Source organism: Gopherus evgoodei, chromosome 1 (genome assembly GCF_007399415.2).
Source record: "Gopherus evgoodei ecotype Sinaloan lineage chromosome 1, rGopEvg1_v1.p, whole genome shotgun sequence".
NCBI lineage: Eukaryota > Metazoa > Chordata > Testudines > Testudinidae > Gopherus > Gopherus evgoodei.
Window position 1 is genome coordinate 53,159,276 of NC_044322.1, and position 20,046 is coordinate 53,179,321.

The window sequence follows — 20,046 nt, forward strand, 5'->3', positions numbered from 1 at the left end:
CAGAAGAGAGGAAGTATGGTACTACAGTGATGAGTGCAACAGAAAAGCCTGTAAGTAATGAGATCATCAGATCAGAATAAGAATTTATACTACTCATGTAACTCAAGCCAGTCCCACACCCCTCATCCTCCTCAGCTCATATCTTCTTCTAAATAAGAAATTACTGAAGATAAATTAATGTAAGACATGCAGAATACTGATTTCTATTTGTGTATAGGTGCTCAGGTCAGTGGAATACTTCAGAACACTTACTCCAATTAAGCACAGTGTAAAAAGTAATATTAATCTACTTGAAGAACATGCAATTACATGTGGGTTCTGCTCTCTTGATGAACGGAGTGTGATGCATGTACATCACATACGGGAAAAATAAATCTCTCTCTCTTTAATGTAGACTTCAATGCTACTTTGGGAAACTAACTTCAGAAATCTGGCATTGTCAAACACTGGACTAACAATGGAAACTGTCTCAAGAATCTCTATTTTCAGAGATCTTCTGTCATTGGCACAGTATAGCAAGCAGCTCTGTCCACTTTATTATAAATAGTGCATGTGGGTAAGCAGTTAGCATGGGACCAGGTTACCCTTCCTTGCTCCATTCCTTGGCTTTAACCATTTGGACAGCTGTCACAAGCTTTTAAAATCATTTTCAGCATAATTTCAGCTGAACTTGGATTTTCAAGGAAGACCTTTTCTGTAACCCTTAATTCAATGACAATCTTTCTACCTACTTACTCGCAGTATTTTGGAAGCTGCAGCAATGATACTTTCATATAAGAAAATGTAAACCAGGAGACTTAAATATACAATTTTATTCTGTAAGACATTTTTATCATCTTTCTTGCCATAACATTAGAGTAGCATTCAGTATCCTTACTGTAGTTAGGGGGTTATTAAGGTTTCTTACAAGCCGAATTTTGATTGTTGGCGAGGAAGAGGAGCAATTTGCTTACTTGTTTTTGATTTACAGGGTGGGTCCTCAATGCAGATGCGGCAAAAAAAAGTACAGGGAGTGGGTCACAGTCAGCCTTCCATTCTTTATGGTTAGATGGGAGGGGAGCCTCGCCAACATTTTGTCTGTTGTAACATGGCATTAGCGTATGGAAAAGGTTGAGAACCACTCATTTAGAGATCAGATATACAACTTGTGATGCTCTCGCCGGGTGCCCAGGGCTCGTTATTCCCCTATCTCCAGAGAGAGAAAGAATTGCTGATACTTAACTGGGTGTCAGCTCCCTGACACCACTAGTCTGTTAACCAACCAATCTCCTCAGGGCTCTGCCAACATTTACTTTGCCCTGCAGGATAACAACAGGTGTGCCACTATTCCCAATCCCCTCTGAAAGCATCCCTTACCATGTCTAGCCCTTACTCACTGGACAGTCACAGAAATTCCCAGACAAGCTGTCTCCCAGGAATAGTGCACACATCAACTTGTTTGGTTCAACTGAGGCTCATCTCAAATATAACATTACAGCACTGAGATACATTTATAGTGAAAACAATGATAAGTGTATTATCAAGAGCTAAGATTTAAGAGACAGTGAATAAGGATAATGGAAACATATAGATCAAAATCATAAAACACAAAGCTGGGTCTACACTAATCAATGGTTACCTTTCCTATATAATAAAGGAGTTTTCCCCCCAAGGATTCAGTCTTTTGCAGAGCTCACTGGTTTTCTGGCAAACCAGGATCCAGTCATTCATGAACATCCCTGCTGTTCATGCCTCCTTGATTCTATTTATATTTTTCAAAGTTCACACCTGCCCCGCAACCACGGTATAGTCTCCAGTGTCTTCCCATCCCCCTGTTTACTCTGTATGCAGATTTGGCTTCCATTGTGTTGGCTCACAACTAGGGCTGTTGATTAATTGTAGTTAACTCATGCGAATAATTTTAAATAATTAATAATTTAAAAAATTATTTGTGATTAGTCACACTGTTAAACAATAGCATACCAACTGAAATGTATTAAATATTTTTGGATTTTTTCTACATTTTCAAATATATTGATTTCTATTACAATAGAGAATACATGTGCAGTGCTCACTTTATATTATTATTGTTATTACAAATATTTGCGCTATAAAAATGATAAAAGAAATAGTATTTTTCAATTCATTTCATACAAGTACTATAGTGTAGTACTCTTCTATCGTGAAAGCACAAGGTAAAATGTAGATTTTTTTGTTACATAACTGCACTCAAAAACAAAAAAAGTACAACTTTAGAACCTACAAGCCACTCAGTCTTACTTCTTGTTCAGCCAATCACGAAGACAAACAAGTTTGTTTTACATTTACAGGAGATACTGCTGCCTGCTTCTTTTTTACAATGTCACCCTAAAGTGAGAACAGGTGTTTGCATGACATTTTGTAGCTGTACTGCAAAGTATTTATGTGCCAGATAAGCTAAACATTCATATGCCTGTTCATGCTTTGGCCCCAATCCGGAGGACATGCTTCCATGCTGATGATGCTCTTTATAAAATAATGCGTTAATTAAATTTATTACTGAACTCCTTGGGGGAGAACTGTATGTCTCCTTTTCTGCTCTATCCATATTCTGCCATATATTTCATGTTATAGCAGCCTCGGAAGATGACCAGTACATGTTGTTCATTTTAAGAATACTTTCACAGCAGATCTGACAAAATACAAATAACAGGGTTTCTCAAACAGGGGGTCGTCGCTTGTGTAGGGAAAGCCCCTGGTGGGCCAGGCCGGTTTGTTTACCTGCCCCGTCCGCAGGTCTGGCCAATCCCGGCTCCCACTGGCTGCGGATTGCTGCTCCGGGCCAATGTGATCCGTCCCGTCTCGTCAAGGGCTTTCCCTACACAAGCGGCAACCCCTGTTTGAGAAACCCTGGCAAAGAAAGTACCAATATGAGAGTTCTAAAGATAGCTATACCACTCAACCCAAGGTTTAAGAATCTGAAATGCCATCCAAAATCTGAGAGAGATGAGGTATGGAGCATGTTTTCAGAAGTCTTAACAGAGCAACACTCCGATGCGGAAACTACAGAACCCAAACCACCAAAAAAGAAAATCAACTTTCTGCTGGTGGCATCTGACACAGATGATGAAAATGAACATGTGTAGGTCCTCTCTGATTTGGAGCATTATCAAGCAGAACCCATCATCGGCATGGACATGTCCTCTGGAATAGTGGTTGAAGGATGAAGGGACATATGAATCTTTAGTGTATCTGGCACGTAAATATCTTGCAACGCTAGCTACAACCGTGCCATGAGAACACCTGTTCTCACTTTCAGGTGAGATTGTAAACAAGAAGCGGGCAGCATTATCTCCTGCAAATTTTAACCAAACTTGTTTGTCTGAGCAATTGGTTGAAGTAGGACTGAGTGGACTTGTAGGCTCTAAAGTTTTACATTCTTTTATTTTTGAATGCAGATTTTTTTTTGTACATAATTCTATATTTGTAAGTTCCACTGTCAAGATAAAGAGGTTGCACTAAAGAACATGTGAATTGAAAAATACTATTTCTTTTGTTTTTTGCAGTGCAAAATTTGTAATTAAAAAAATATAAAGTGAGCACTGTACACCTTGTATTCTGTGTTGTAACTGAAATCAATATATTTGAAAATGTGGAAAACTTCAAAAATATTTAAATAAATGGTATTCTATTATTGTTTAACAGCGTGGTTAATTGCAATTAATTTTTTTTATTGTGTGATTAATCATGATTAATTTTTTTTAGTCGCTTGACAGCCCAACTCACTATGTTTAATTTACACAGCCAACAGCAAGACAGGTGAATCGTTTTCTTTGTCTGGCAAAACCTGTTTGACAACCCTGCCTGGGACACACTTTTCTAAAAAACTTTTTTTCAATACATACACATTGACTTCTTAAATATCATTCAGACATACATCTCACAACAATTAAGAGCTTCAGTATGACATAAGCTTTTATTAGATACCTCACTTGACCCTCTCTGGATAAATTATTATTAAAGAAATGTATTTGGTGTAGTGAGTTTGTCAGCACTGTCAAGAGTTATTGTTACAGAACAGTGATCCCTTTGCCTGTTGGCACTGAGGGGTTCTTACAGTCACACAATTATCAAGGTATGAGACATTTAAACAAAACATTGGTGTTTTTCATAGCCACGTGCTTAACTTTAAGCAAGTGACTACAGCATGTACTTAAATTTGCTCAAGCAGGGACTTTGTACTCATCTTTGGAATAAGTCAGTGACAAAGCTTGGAATTGAACCTAGACTACCTACACCCCACATTACAGCCTTAACTACAAGGCCATCACTCCTCTATAACCTGGGGTCAGTTACATCATGTGTCCATGCCTCAATTCTTTCCTCTCACTCATTGTCTGTCTTGTCCTGTTAGATCATAAGTTCTTTGGGACATGACTGTCTTTAATTATTTTTGTATGTGCAGATATTTCATGTCTAATTCCCAGGGGTCTATATTACCACACACAATGACATATTTCAGGGTCCCTAGCACAATGGGGACCTCATCTTGATTGGGGACTCTAGAGGCTTGTAATATAAATAATCAATAACAACAACATGGTAGCTTAGGAGATATTTCCAGGCATTCTATGCCGAGCAATGGTGACATATGCAGATTTCCATGCTGTATATGACAGAGAGGGCTTCATTTACTTCCTCTGATGATTGGGAACGGTCAATAGGAAGGATGCTGGAGCCAGTGGGTGAGATGTGCTGCTGTTGGGAGTATAAAAGGTGGGGACGGCAAATCAAGGGCTGAGTTGAAACGAGTGATTCTGATGTTGCTTGGGGCAGTGGAGCCAAAACTAGACACTTTCTTCCTGTATGCAACTATCAGTTCTTCCACTTCCAGCCTGGTGGAATTTGATGAGCAGAAACATGGTTTTAGCATTGCTGCATACTGCTAGTAGGTGAGTAGCAATGACACTTCTGTTCGTCACACTGCCCGTGAAAAGTTATGGTGCCCTTTACCATTAGCAGTATGTCACAGGCCAGGGTACAGGTGAAGAAGATACCCTCCTCACATTTTTCACAGAGCCCCCTTTTGCTGCAACTTTATAAACATATTCTCTGAGTTCTTAATGTTGACAGAGGCTGCAGACAGACTTTCAGATTACTTGGTTCCAATTTCCTCTACTCACATTTCAATTAGTGTTTTTTTATAGTAACAACTTTGGGAAGTATCAGAGGGGTAGCCGTGTTAGTCTGGATCTGTAAAAAGTGACAGAGTCCTTTGGCACCTTATAGACTAACAGACGTATTGGAGCATAAGCTTTCATGGGTGAATACCCACTTTGTCAGAGCCCCTGACGAAGTGGGTATTCACTCACGAAAGCTTATGTTCCAATACATCTGTTAGTCTATAAGGTGCCACAGGACTCTTTGTAACTTTGGGAAATGCATCATGCTACCGTAAAGCCCACGTGAAATTATTTTTACAATAGTATTTAGCACAGCCTCTCACTAGCCATTCTTAAAAGATGTGTGGAAAAATTAGAAACAATATGGAAAGAGATTTCTGCTTATTGTAGAAAAAGGAGGGTGAAATCTGCAGAGATATCTTCATTTGCAGCAGGAAAAAAAATCCTTTACATATCTGCTGAGACATCAGATGAAGGTAAATACATATTTAATACAGAATTTAATGCATTTGACAGCTGGTTTGAACCAACTGAGCTTGCAGTGGGCAGCTATCTTAGGGAGGTTATTTTTTTTGACATGGATCCTTAAAGGCCAATTCAAAACCATGCCCCACTGTCTCAGCTTGGTTTTCATCACTGTTTGCAGTTATGTGAAGGCAGCCAGGCTTTGAAGTGACACAAGAGGAGGAAGGCCATCTCTCTCTGTATGCTATCATTTCTGTCTGCCTATAAATACAAGTATCAGAGGGGTAGCCGTGTTAGTCTGGATCTGTAAAAGCAGCAAAGAGTCCTGTGGCACCTTATAGACTAACAGATGTTTTGGAGCATGAGCTTTCGTGGGTGAATACCCACTTCGTCAGATGCTCTGACGAAGTGGGTATTCACTCACGAAAGCTCATGCTCCAAAACATCTGTTAGTCTATAAGGTGCCACAGGATTCTTTGCTGCCTATAAATACATGCACTACTGCAGCTCCTCGAGCCTGTCACCACACTGTAGGTTATCTCTGCAACCAGAAGGGCTAAAGCTTTTTCTTCTAGTGAAAAGATCTAATTCTGGAGAATACACAGAAATCTGCTGAGATTTTGCTGTGCTGTATGTATATTTATTGTCTCAGTGTAATGCAAACTCCAACAAATTAGAGGTGAAAGAACTTGTGAGGACAGTGACTCCATCCTCCAGTAAGTAAAGGGTATAGTTCTCAGATACTAAACTGATCCTACACTTTCTTTTCCAAAAGACCTCCTTTTCTCTCTACTTTTTCTTTTGGCAATGGACGCTGAACAAAATAGAATTTCTCTTAGCTGGCAATATAGAAACCATCTGGTCTGGCCTATCAAAGTGAAGGGGAGAAAAGGGAGGCAGAGAAAGAGACAAAATCGGAGGGCAGAAAAGAGAGAAATGATGCAAGTGAATCATAAAAAAAAAAAAAAAAAAGACAACCTCTCTTTTCTAACTAGTGGTGTGGGCATGTCCTCCCTGGACGATTGGAGCCACAAGGAGGCCTGGTCTACGCTACAAACGTAGGTCAACATAAGCCATGTTAAGTTGATCTAATAATGTATGTGTCTACACTACCGAGTCCCTTCTGCCGACCTAAGTGGCTGTAAAGTTGACTTCTGTACTCCACCTCCGTGAGAGGCATAGCACTTGATTCGACATCTGGGGTTGACATGGGGATGGCATAGACACTGTGTTGCGTAATTGAAATGAACTGGCCTCCAGGAAACATCCCACAGTGCTGCACAGTGACCGCTCTGGAGAACACTTTCAACTCCACTGCACGTCAGCCAGGTAGACAGGAAACAGTCGCTCCCCTGTTACAGCCCCAAGAACTTTTGAGTTTTCATTTCCTGTTTGACCAGCATGGAGAGTTTGTCAGCATAGCTGATCATGGAGACTCAAGGATGCACACGCGCTTCAGCCTGGAGTACACAGGAGGTGGTGGATCTTATTGCTGTGTGGGGAGAAGAGTCTGTTCAGGCAGAGCTTCTATCCAGCAGAAGAAATGCTGACATCTATGCTAAGATTGTGCAGGGCATGGGGGAGAAAGGCTACACCAAGGACACACAGCAGTGCCGCATGAAAATAAAGGTGCTTCGGCAAGCGTACAAGAAGACAAGGGCGGCGAACAGTTGTTCTGGTTCTGCCCCACAGACATGCCACTTCTATGAGGACCTGCATGCGATTCTCAGCAACAACCCCACCACTGAACCAAAACGCTTCGTGGAAAACTCCCAGGAACCCCGCATGACCTCGAGCAACAATAAGGAGGACTTTGTTGATGAGGAAGAGGAGGAGGAGAATGTAAGGCAAGCAAGTGGAGGATCCATTCTCCCCGACAGCCAAGAACTGTTTTTAACCCTGGAATCCAGCCCTTCACAGGAACAGTTGGTGGCGGAGCGTGATGCCGGGGAAAGTACCTCGGGTGAATACAGCAAGTACCTATCTCCAAAAAAGACTGTTTATGTGCACGGGGATGGCCCATGAATCCTCCATGGAGATCTCTAGTAAGCTTTCATGGAAGTACTCTGCAATCCTTTGCAGATGGTTTTTGGGAAGGGCTGCAGTAGGCACTTTCCCATGCTACTCCAGTATTAACTCTGCTGGCATCATTGCAGCACACAGCATTGCAGCATAAGATCAGGTCTGTACCCAGATGCTTAGAGTATCTACTCCCTTGCCGCCTCTGTTACCTTCAGGAGAGTGATATCACATAGGGTCACTTAGGGGAAAAAGAGGAAGTTTTCAGTGCTAGCCCTTAAACCACAAATAAAAGACGGTTACTCACCTTTGTAACTGTTGTTCTTCACGATGTGTTGCTCATATCCGTTCCAATTAGGTGTGTGTGCGCTGCGTGCACGTCCGTCGAAAGATTTTTACCCTAGCAACACTCGGTGGGTCGGCTGGGCGCCTCCTGGCGCGGCACTGCTATGGCACCGAATATATACCCCTGCCAACCCGTCCACTCCTCAGTTCCTTCTTGCCGGCTACTCCAACAGTGGGGAAGGAGGGCGGGTTTTGGAATGGATATGAGCAACACATCTCGAAGAACCACAGTTACAAAGGTGAGTAACCGTCTTTTCTTCTTCGAGTGCTTGCTCATATCCATTCCAATTAGGTGAATCCCAAGCCTTACCTAGGCGGTGGGGTCGGAGTGAGATACTGCAGCGTGTAGAACCGCAGAGCCAAAGGCTACATCCTCTCTGGATTGTTGCACCAGGGCATAATGGGAAGTGAAGGTATGTACTGAAGACTACGTAGCTGCTTGACATATCTCCTGGATGGGTACTCGAGCTAGGAAGGTGGCCGATGAGGCCTGAGCTCTGGTAGAATGAGCGATAATATGTCCCGGAGAGACATGAGCTAGGTCATAGCAAGTACGGATGCACGCCGTTACCCATGATGAAATTCTCTGAGAAGAGACGGGTAGGCCTTTCATCCGATCTGCCACTGCCACAAAAAGTTGGGGCGTTTGCGGAAGGGTCTCGTTCGGTCAGTGTAGAAGGCGAGCGCCCTACGGATGTCGAGGGAATGCAACTGCTGTTCTCTACGAGATGTATGCGGTTTGGGAAAGAAGACTGGGAGGAATATGTCCTGGTTGAGATGGAAGGCCGAGACAACTTTAGGGAGGAAAGCCGAATGTGGACGTAACTGCACCTTGTCTTTGTGGAACACCGTGTATGGTGGGTCCACCATCAGAGCCCGAAGATCAGAGACTTTCCTAGTCGATGTGATGGCCACAAGGAAGGCTGTTTTCCATGACAAATACAGGAGCGAGCAGGTCGCCAATGGCTCGAATGGAGGAGTTGTAAGTCTCATCAGGACCAAGTTGAGGTCCCAGGAAGGGGCGGGGCGTCGTACTAGGGGGTATAGACGCTCCAAACCTTTGAGGAACCTCGAGACCATAGGGTGGGAGAAGACGGAGTAAGTACTTTCTCTGAGGTGGAAAGTAGAAATAGCCGCCAAGTGCACTTGCAATGATGAGATAGCGAGGCCTTGCTGTTTAAGATACCAGAGGTAGTCCAATATAGTGGGAATGGGAACTTCCGTGGGTGTTACATTTAGTGTTTGACACTAGCAAGAAAATCGCTTCCACTTGGCCAAGTACGTAGACGGGGTGGAAGGTTTTCTGCTACCCAGGAGTACTTCTTGCACTGGGGCAGAGCAACGTAACTCCGACTGGGTTAACCATGCAGGAGCCACGTTGTGAGATGGAGGGATTGCAGTCCAGGTGGTGAAGCCTGCCATGGTCCTGCGTTATAAGATCCTGATGCGGGGGCAGAGGGATCGGGTTGGCTATCGAGTGGTCCAGCAACGTGGTGTACCAGTGCTGTCGGGACCACGCAGGGGCGATCAGGATCAGGTGAGCCCTGTCCCTGCGGAGCTTTAAGAGAACCCTGTGCATCAGTGGGAAGGGTGGAAAGGCGTACAGCAGTTGGTTCTTCCATGAGATTAGGAAGGCGTCCGATATCGAGCCCGGGGCAAGACCTTGGAAGGAGCAGAACTTCTGGCACTTCCTGTTGTTGCAGGAAGCGAAGAGGTCTATGTGGGGAAAGCCCCACTTCTGGAAGATGGAATGTAGAACGTCCAGGCGAAGCGACCACTCGTGAGACCGAAAAGATCTGCTGAGATGGTCTGCCAGGGTGTTCCGGACTCCCAGGAGGAACGACGCTACAAGGTCTATCGAGTGGGCTATGCAAAATTCCCACAATTGGGTCGCCTCCTGACAAAGGGGGGAGGATCGAGTCCCTCCCTGCTTGTTTATGTAGTGCATGGCCGTTGTGTTGTCGGTAAGCACTGAAACACAACGACCTTGCAGATGTTGTAGGAACGTCTGGCATGCCAGGCGGACTGCTCTCAGCTCCCAGACATTTATGTGCAACGCTAGCTCTTGAGATGACCAGAGGCCTTGCGTGCGACGATGGTCTAGATGAGCCCCCCAGCCAAGAGACGAGGCATCCATCGTTAGGGACACTGAGGGCTGCCTCGGATGGAACGGCAGTCGTGCACAAACCAGGGAGGGTGTTAGCCACCAGTTGAGGGAGTCTAAGATGCTCTGAGGAATGGTGACCACCATGTCTATATCTCTGCCTGGATGGTACACTGAGGCGAGCCAGGTTTGAAGGGGACGCATGTGTAGTTTTGCGTGCTTGGTTACAAAGGTACATGCGGCCATGTGTCCGAGGAGGCTCAGACAGGTGCGAGCCGAGGTCGTCGGAAAGGTTTGGAGGCTTTTTATAACAGAGACTAGTGCCTGAAACTGGGACAGTGGCAGGCAGGCTTTTGCAAGTTTGGAGTCTAGAATGGCCCCAATGAATTCTATTTTTTGAGTGGGCATGAGAGTAGACTTCTCTAGATTGATCATCAGGCCCAGTCTCTCGAATAGGTCCGTGATGATGGCTACGTGCCGGGTGACCTGGGCCTCGGAGGTCCCTCGAATAAGCCAGTCGTCTAGGTAAGGAAACACATGTATTTGCCGACGATGGTGGAAGGCGGCCACTACTGCCATGCACTTTGTAAAGACGCGAGGGGTCGCAGACAGGCCAAACGGAAGGACCGCAAATTGGAAATGTTGGTGGTGCACTGTAAATCGTAGGTACTGTCTGTGCGGGGGATAAATAGCGATGTGGAAATATGCGTCCTTCATGTCGAGAGCAGTGTACCAGTCTCCGGGATCCAAGGAAGGGATAATGGTCCCCAGGGATACCATGCAGAACTTCAACTTCTTTAAAAACATGTTGAGTCCTCGCAGGTCCAGCATGGGTCGAAGACCTCCTTTTGCTTTGGGGATTAGGAAATATCGAGAGTAAAATCCCCTGCCCCTTAATTCCTCTGGTACCTCCTCTATAGCTCCAATCGAGAGGAGCGTGCGAACCTCTTGCCAGAGGAATTGCTCGTGAGAGGGATCCCTGAAGAGGGACAGGGAAGGGGGGTGAGAGGGAGGGGGCAAAATAAATTGGAGGTGGTATCCAAATTCCACCGTGCATAGGACCCAACGATCCAAGGTTAATTGGGACCATGCAGGGAGGAAGGTGGAAAGGCGGTTGGAAAACTGAAGGGGATCCTGGGGAAGGACTGGTGCTCTGCTCTCAGGCACACCTTCAAAAGTTTGCTTTCGGGCCCATCGCTGGTTTGGCGGGACCGGTACTGTGTCCGCCTTGGGACCCAGATTGTCGCCTGCAGTTCCCACGACCGCGCTTCTGCCAAAGTCTTGTCGCAGTCTGGGTGGGGGGTAAGGATGCTGAGGCTGACTACGGAAGGACCTCCGTTGGGTTTGTGGGGTGTGCATCCCAAGGGAACGCATGATCACCCGATTGTCCTTAAGACTCTGTAGCCTAGGGTCCATTTTCTGGAGAAAAGGCCCTGGCCCTCAAACGGCAGGTCCTGGATGGTGTGTTGCAGTTCAGGAGGTAAACCTGACACTTGCAGCCACGAGATCCTCCTCATCGTAATTCCCGAGGCCACGGTTCTGGCCACCGAATCTGCAGCGTCGAGGGAGGTCAGCAGGGACGTCCACGCCACTTTCTTTTCTTCCTTGGCGGGAGTCTGGTGGGACCAGCTCAGTGAACTTACCCACCGACTGCCAGGTGTTATAATTATATCTACTGAGCAGGGCCTGTTGGTTCACAACCCTGAGTTGGAGGTCCCCTGCAGAGTAGACTTTACGTCCCAACAGGTCCATCCCTCTAGCCTCCCGCGATTTTGGGGCAGGGGCTTGCTGGCCATGGCACTCTCGCTTATTGATGGATTGAACCACCAGGGAGCATGGAGGAGGGTGGGTATATAGGTATTCGTACCCTTTGGAGGGTACCATATACTTTCTTTCCACCCCTCTGGCCGTAGGAGGGATAGACACCGGGGATTGCCAGATTGTGTCCGCTTTGGCTTGGATGGAGTGTATAAATGGCAAAGCTGCGTGGGTTGGGGCATCCGCCGACAGTATGTCTATCACCGGGTCTTCAACCTCCGGGACCTCCTCCACCTGGAGATTGATATTTAAGGTGACTCGCCTCATAAGGTCCTGGTGAGCTCGGAGGTCGATAAGGGGCGGGCCCGAGGAGGATGTACTGGCCACTGCCTTGTCGGGTGAAGAGGACGACAACAGACCCGGTACGAGTGGTTCCTGTAGGGACTCTTGGTCCGGAGGTACGTCAGGGTCCAGAAGGACCTGAGGAGAGTGATCTGTACCAGCTGGATGGGGGCGGCTAACAGTGGCCTCCGGTGTGCGATGTTCTGACGGGGCGGAACATGATGATACCGTGGGTTCGCCTTGGGCCTGGTGATATGCCCAAGGCGTCCAAAAGGATCACTGATGAGGATCTTGGTCTGGACCTTGAGCCTCATGGAGAACCCAGCAGTGTCTCTCTGAATCGGGATAGGCGGCACTATCAGCATGCAATGACTCAGATGCGTGCCTCGATGGCCATGGCGGAGAGGAGGCTGTTTGAGGATAAGCCCTGTCTCCAGGGTACCGTCTTTCGTGCCGCACCGGAGAGCGGTACCGGGATCCGTACCGGTACCGAGAGCATGATCGGGACCTGCGATGGACGCAGTGCTGGGAGGTCGACCGGGATCTTGATGCCCTATGATGAGAGCAGCTGCGGTGTGAACGGTGCCGGGAGCTTGACCAGTGCCTGGCGTATCGGTTCAGTGAGCGGGACCTCGAGTGGTGCCGCGAGTGCGACCGGTACCGAGGAGATCGGTACCGGAACTGCGAGCGGCGCCTGGATCTGGAGCAATGACGAGATCGAGAACATTGGCGGGACCTCGATATTGAGTGCTGTCTGCCTGAGGTGCCAATGGAAGGTGGTCTTACTATGGCAGGCTTGCCTGTCAATTGAATAACCCGCACCAGCGGTGCCGGGGGTTGAGGCAGGGCGGGCTCCGTTAACGCAATAAGTTCCCTCACCGTAGCAAATGTCTCTGGCGTAGTGGGAACGAGAAGCTCTACCGAGCCATGTGCCGGGGAGCTGTCATGCACCGGACTCAACGGCTCTTGCACGGCCGGAATCAATGGTGCGGAGATTGTCGGTGCCGCAGCACTTAGCGGTGCCGGGCGGCTCGACTTAGATTGCTGCTCAGACTGCGGTGCAGATAGTGGGGCCGCAGGAGCTTTAAGCTTCTTGGCACGCGGGGAGAGGGAGCGGTGCCGGGCCGGTTTCTGGGCTGGTGACGGCTGGTGCCGAGCTGTCTTCGTGGTGCCGGCGCTCTCCGGTGCCGATGAGGCACTTCTCCCCAGCGTAGACTGTCCAGCAACCGGTGCCAAAGGTGGAGGAAGGCTGCCTCCATTAGCAGCTGCTTAAGGAGAAAGTCCTGCTCCTTTTTCATCCGCGGCTTGAACGATTTGCAGATCCGGCACTTGTCTGCAAGGTGGGATTTCCCCAAGCACTTGAGGCAGGAGTCATGGGGGTCTCCCGTGGGCATCGGCCGGCGGCAGGCTGAGCACGGTTTGAAACCCGGTGAGCCAGGCATGGGCCTGGGCACCAGGAGAGGGAAAGGGCTAATCCCTGACCCTCTGAACTATATACACTAACTACGTTTACAAAAATCTATTAACTAGCACTACAGAGAATAAACTATATAAACAATATGTATTAGAACGAGCAAAAAGCTAGGGAGGTGGAGATCAGCTAAGCTGCACTCCACTGTTCCAACAACCGACACGGGCGGTAAGAAGGAACTGGGGAGCGGACGGGTAGGCACGGGTATATATTCGGTGCCATAGTGGCGCCACGCCAGAGGGCGCCCAGCCGACCCACCGAGCACTGCTAGGGTAAAAATCTCCCGACGATGTGCACGCAGCATGCACACACCTAATTGGAATGGATATGAGCAAGGACTCGAAGAAGAATTCACCCTTTGGTGAAATCTGGGTCACACAACCATGCTTTCCCAAATGTGCCATGGTTTTGATTGGAAGGGATCACCGTGTATTGCAAGCAGCACTGAAAAAGTGGGCAAGGTGTTGGTTGCCTGTTTGTCTCTCTTCCCCCACGACCCAGTGCTGATTTTGTAAAAAACAAACTATTTGGGGGGCTTTACACTGGGGCCTATCCTCAAGCACCATCCAGGTTGCTAGGGGAAAGGGGGCTTTTCTCAAGTTCCAACTTGTGATCCCAAGGATGTCTTCACAAAAGCAGCAGCACAAAACTGCTTGTCCATGCCTCATGGCCTTAGTCATCATAGTTGGAGCAGCGAACAGACTCTTGCAATAGCCAGTACTTGTGATTACATTGTGGCTTGCAGTGAAGTGTATTGAGGGATGTTTTTTATTTTATTTTACAAAAAAACAAACAAACCTTGCACCAGAAACAATGTATGCATTGTCAGTGCTAACCTTGCGCTTTGCAAGTCTTGTCTGTAGGCGCCTCCTCAATACCAGGACAGAGATTTTCCCAGATTAGAAGGCAGAAAAAGACGACTCAGGAAGACATGTTCAATGAGTTAACACGCATCTCCGAGAGTGACAAGACAGAGCTCAAAGCATGGAGGATTACACTGCCCAAGAATCTGGACAGGGACAGGGAAGACAGGCGAGCATGCAGGGAACAAGAACATGCCACACAGTAAGAGATGCTATGGATTATGAAGGGGCAATCAGACATGTTGAGGTGTCTGGCTGAGGTTCAAGAAAGGCAGCTGGATGCTAGAGTCCCTCTGCAGCCTATACTGCTTCCATCATTGCCCAGTTCTACATCCTTCTCCCTCAAACACCTTATGAGCCAGGGGGAAGGGAGGGGAGAGGTCAGTATCCCTTGCACACAACACCAGGGGAGGGTATAAGGACCAGAAGGTGCCCATTCCCACACATTTGACTGTTACTGCAGTGCATCTGTAAGCAAGCTTTCCTTGTTCCCCCTCCTCCCAATTGTTATCAGCCTTTTGCCTCAGGTTATCTTATTTTCTTTGCTGTCCCTGTGTGTCTGTGTGCATAATAAAACTTAACGTATTGAGGAGAAAAGGCTCTTTATTCATTCAACACACGGAGGCTGGTGCGGTTGGAGTTTACAGGGGATAAAATGCAACGGAGGGGACAGTTTGGTAAGGAATAACAGAGATAAGTGTCACATTACTCTCACTCATTGCTGGAATTGTTTTTCAAAGCCTCACAGAGACACAGAGCCCTTTGACGTGCTCTGATTGCCCTGGTGTCCGGCTGCTCAAAACTGTCTGCCAGGCAAACTGCCTCAACACCCCACCCCGGCGGAAACTTTTTTCCCTTTGTTTCACATATATTATGGAGCACATAGCAGGCAGCAGTAACAATGGAGACATTGCTTTCACTGAGGTCTAACCTAGTAAACAAACTCCAGCAACCTTTTAAACGTCCAAAGGAACACTCCACCACCATTCTGCACTTGCTCAGTCTATGACTGAATCGGTACTTACTGCTGTCCAGGCTGTCAGTGTATGGCTTCATGAGCTATGGGAGCAAGGGATAGGCTGGATCTTATAGGATCACAATTGGCATTTCAACATCACCAATGGTTATTTTGTACTCTGCAAAGAAAGCCTCTGCTTGCAGCTTTCTGAACAGACCTGTGTTCCAAAAGACGAGCACGTCATGCTCCTTTCCTGACCATCCTATGCTGATGTCAGTGAAATGGCTCCTGTGATCCACCAACACTTGCAAAACCACTGAGAAGTGCCCCACCGCATTTAGGGAACTCCACCATGGCAAAACCATCCACTATATTCTGCACATTTCCCATAGTCACTACCTTTCTTAGCAGAAGTCTGTTAATGGCCCTGAAAACTTGGATCATGACAGATTCCACAGTAGATTTACCCACTCCAAATTGATGCCCCTCTGACTGGTAGTAGTGTGGCGTTGCAAGCCTCCACAGAGCTATCATCACTCACTTCTCACTGTCAGAGCAGCTCTCATTTGAGTATTGCTGCACTTTAGGGCAGGGGAAAGCTCTTCACACAGTTCCTGGAAAGTGGCCTTACACATCCAAAAGTTCTGCAGTTGACTGATTGTCATCCCATAGCTGCATAATGCTGCAATCCTACCAGTCAGTGCTTGTTTCCTGGGCCCAGAAACGGCGCTCAACTGTGTCAAGGTGATGCATGACTGTTGCCAGCAACTACAAATTGCTCTGCTCCATGTCTTCCAGCAGGGCTGCTTGTGTGACATCACATTGTTCTGCGTGGCAGCTCTTGTATCAGCTGTGTAAATACTGCAGGATAAGATGCAAAATGTTTGTAATGCTCACAACAATAGCGTACAGCTGAGTAGGGTCCCTGTTTATTGTGCTATGGCATCTGCATGGATAAACCAGGCTTACAGAAAAAGGCTTAGCTTGTTTGCCATTGATTTCAGGAAGAGAGGAAGGGAGGTAAGTGCATCATGGTAGGCTAACGCCATATTCCCATAATCACACGTGGCAATGTTTTGATCCCATAAGGCATTGCACGCCCAACCCAAAATTCCACTTAGCTATGTGCACTGTGGGATAGCTACCCACAGTGCAGTGCTCTGTGTGTTGATGCAAGCCCTGATTGTGTCGGCGGAGTGCATCCTCACTATGAGCACAGTGGTGACATGCAAAATTGACTTGCTTAAATTGGAGGCTTATAGTGTAGACATGGTCAGAGATACAAACACCACATGATTAGGAGTAATCTCAATGTATTGAAGCTTTCACTGTTCCTTTGAGAATGGATGTTGTAAACTACTGCAGTGAAGTGCTGTGATGGTGGTATCAGCTATGACTAATGAGGAACCTTTAAACAAATACAAAAGGTCCCTCTCCCACACATTGGGTAACCTAAAAACCATTTATTTTAATTAGTTAACTGACTGCAAGAATTTATGGGGCTTGAACCATGGGCCATACTTCCACGCTACCGCTGGACAGCTTCAGCAGGGCCACTGTCAACACACCATACGTGCTGGTAGACCAGTCACTGCAGGACTGGTTCTGAGTCTAAGCTCAGATTCATGGCTCTGACTCTGGTTTGACCCTTGGCTCTGGCATCTAGCTTCTGACTCTGGTTCTGACACTTGTTTCCGTTTCCCAGTTCCTGATTCCTGCCCTGACTGCTAGGCCTGACTCCAGCTCCAACCACCCTCACCCTGGTTCCTGACACTGACAATTTAGATCGTGTTTCATGGATGTCAACTGTGATGCTGGCAAACCAAGTGCCAGCTCCTGTCAAGGCCCTCATGTTTCAACTGAGCCCTGACAAATATATAGGTATTGTTAAAATATGTTGAGTTATAAAAATGTGCTTTATGTTTAGACTTTACGAAATGCTTGTAAGATGTTGAATGCATTAATCTCACTTATAATATCTGTATCCCAGGTTATAAAGTAATATTTAAGTGTTTGCATTGTACTCCTTTGCAACTGTGCAAATCACCAGACAGGAGAGAGACATGAATTAATGTGAAATGTTGGCTTCCAACAGAAGGTGTTTGGGCCTTTTTAGCTGGGCAGGACTTTCAGCACCAGATGAACTAATGTGGAACATCACAGGATAAAAGATTTTCTTGATTGCTACCCCCCCATCGCAACTTCCCGTGAAGGGGAGACATGCAAGTGAATTCCTTCCATCAGCTAAGTTTACAGTTAGAAGCAGAAGAGACAAAGGACTAAAAGGCCCTAATGACGAGGAACTGTCTCTATGCTGCTTGGACTTGGGAGGAACATTTTCTAGGCATAAGCAAGACATCCCCAGTGTTTAGCCTCAGTTAGCTATAAGGGAGATATAGAACTTTCTTATTATAGAAGCTTCTATTACCTTCTGAAACTTAAAATTGTAACTTAATTGTGAATGTATGTTTACCTGCTTTAACACTGTAAATAACATATTTCCTTTTTCTAGTTAGTAAATCTTTAGATAGTTATAGCCAATTCTATAATAAACTAAGGCTAAGATTTTTGTCATGGTTATTTTTAGTAAAAGCCATGGACAGGTCACGGGCAATAAACAAAAAATCATAGAAGCTGTGACCTGTCTCTGATTTTTGCTGCTGCAGCGCCATGGTTATGCCCCTCGCCCCTGCTGCCACCCTGGTGGCTGGGATAGGGAGCTGCAGGGTTCTTCTTCCCCCCACTCCCCACAAGGCTGTCCCTGGTTGCTGGAACACTAAGGAGAGCCCCTGGAGGAGGCTGTCACCTGGCGCTGGAAACCTGCAGGACTCTGAGGAGGCTGTTGCCTGCCCCGGAATCCCTGCTGAGGCCCCACTGGCTACCAGCTCCAGGCCCACAGACCCAGGGGCTGAAGCAGAAAACGTCACGGAGGTCTCTGGAAGTCACGGCTTCCATGACCTCCGTGACAGAATCGTAGTCTTAGCTATAAACACTGTCTTCGGTGTGAGATCTGAGGTGCAACTGACCTGGGGTCAGTGACTGGTTCTTTGCAACTCAAAGTAACTTGTATAGTGTTGTGATTTTTGGTGTAAGAGACCATTTATCACAAAGGCAATCTTACCTGGCTGGCAAGACAGACTGGGGGACCTAAGGGAACTGCCTGTGACTCCATGTTAAGGCTGCTATAGAGCCTGAAGAGTTTACACTTGATATTTGGTTGGTGAAATCTAGGTATCAAATTCACAACCAATTTGGGGGTTGTGTCCTGCTTCTTAATAGTCTGCTCTGAGGTTGGTACTCAAGTTCTTGAGCCACTGCCTACCAGCTTGACACTAGACAACTGGAGGTTTGGGGTGTGGAAGCAGGTCTTACCCCCCTTTCAAGGATCAGTCCCCATCAGAGCACTCTCTTTGGATGCTACTTGGAAAGTGCACTTGCACAATCCAGTTCGTCTAGCAGGAGCTCTGAGCCCTCTGGCCCTCCTTTTGGGCTCTCGGGTGAAACAAACAATCCAAAGTCAGCAAAAGAAGTTAAACGAAGGGGCAAAGAAAACCACTAGCCAGAATATGGGTCTCTCCTTCCCCAGAGTCTCCAGCACAAGGTATAGGATACAGTCTCTTCCCCCTCTTAGCAGACAGGATCTGTTTTCCTTTTTATGAGGGCAGAAGTGCTGTTGGTTATCAGACCTCTTCCAGAGAGCTGGGAAACTTAACAACCAGCTCCCTTCCAGGGCTGCTCCCTTCATCTAAGCTCCCCTTTTATGTCTGGCATGACTCGTAGGTGCAGCAGGTCATGGCTACTCAAGACTACAGCAGTTCCTTACCCCCTTCCATATTGGTGCAGGATTTATACTGCTTGTTTCCCACCCCCTCACCCGTAAAAAATTCTGGATTGCATTAATAAGGGAAACACTGAGTTTGGAATAGAAGCTAGTTTATCTCACTTGATTAAAAGGGGACAAATTTAGTCATGGTACAAAACCACCCATTAAAAAGAGATTCAACAGCTAGTATTTTTTCACTCTAGCGCATGAATGCGCACTCCCTCCCCTGTCCCAAAGACATTGTCTATATCCGTGTGTTTATTTTCTCAAACCTAATTCCTGGTTAAAAGCAGGGTTTGGGGTCACCCTGCTGCTGCTGCTGCTATCTGGGTCACAACAGAGCAGGCTGCATGCAGGCAATATTCCAGCTCCAATGCTGTCACATTGTGTCAGGTAAGAGTAAATTCCAATCTCTATCTCCTGTAGTACAGCTCCACCTAAGAAAATGGGGGGAGGGGCGGGGGGAGACCTCAGACTTACCAATGAGATCTAGGGGCAGATTTTCAAAGGTGTTTGTGCAACTAAATATGCTGCTTGCAACTAAATATGCTGGTAGTATTTTCAAAAGTGCCGAAGCAGGTTAGGCACCTAATTTCCATTGACTTCAATGGGAGTTAAAAATCTAACCTGCTTAGAAACTTTTATAAATCCTACTAGGCACCTATCTTCATCTTTAAGCACCTAAATACCCTTTGTAAATCTGGCCCTTAGAGGACAGTGCACTATATGTGATTTGGGATGCTTGTTTTCTGTTCCT

At 46.7% G+C, this 20,046-nt stretch overlaps 1 protein-coding gene across 3 annotated transcripts in view; it reads right to left on the reverse strand.

Moving 5' to 3' along the window:
• Nucleotides 1-20,046, reverse strand: part of FAM124A (family with sequence similarity 124 member A) — an 80,034-nt gene that overhangs the window by 35,421 nt on the left and 24,567 nt on the right. The window contains exon 4 of one of the 3 annotated variants that reach the window (XM_030564434.1): nucleotides 16,161-16,327. The exons of the other annotated variants lie outside the window; for them this stretch is intronic. Within the exon in view, the coding sequence (XP_030420294.1) occupies nucleotides 16,161-16,284 (124 nt within the window). The 5' untranslated portion in view covers nucleotides 16,285-16,327. The remainder of the gene's footprint in view (nucleotides 1-16,160; nucleotides 16,328-20,046) is intronic. 3 annotated transcript variants of the gene reach the window in all.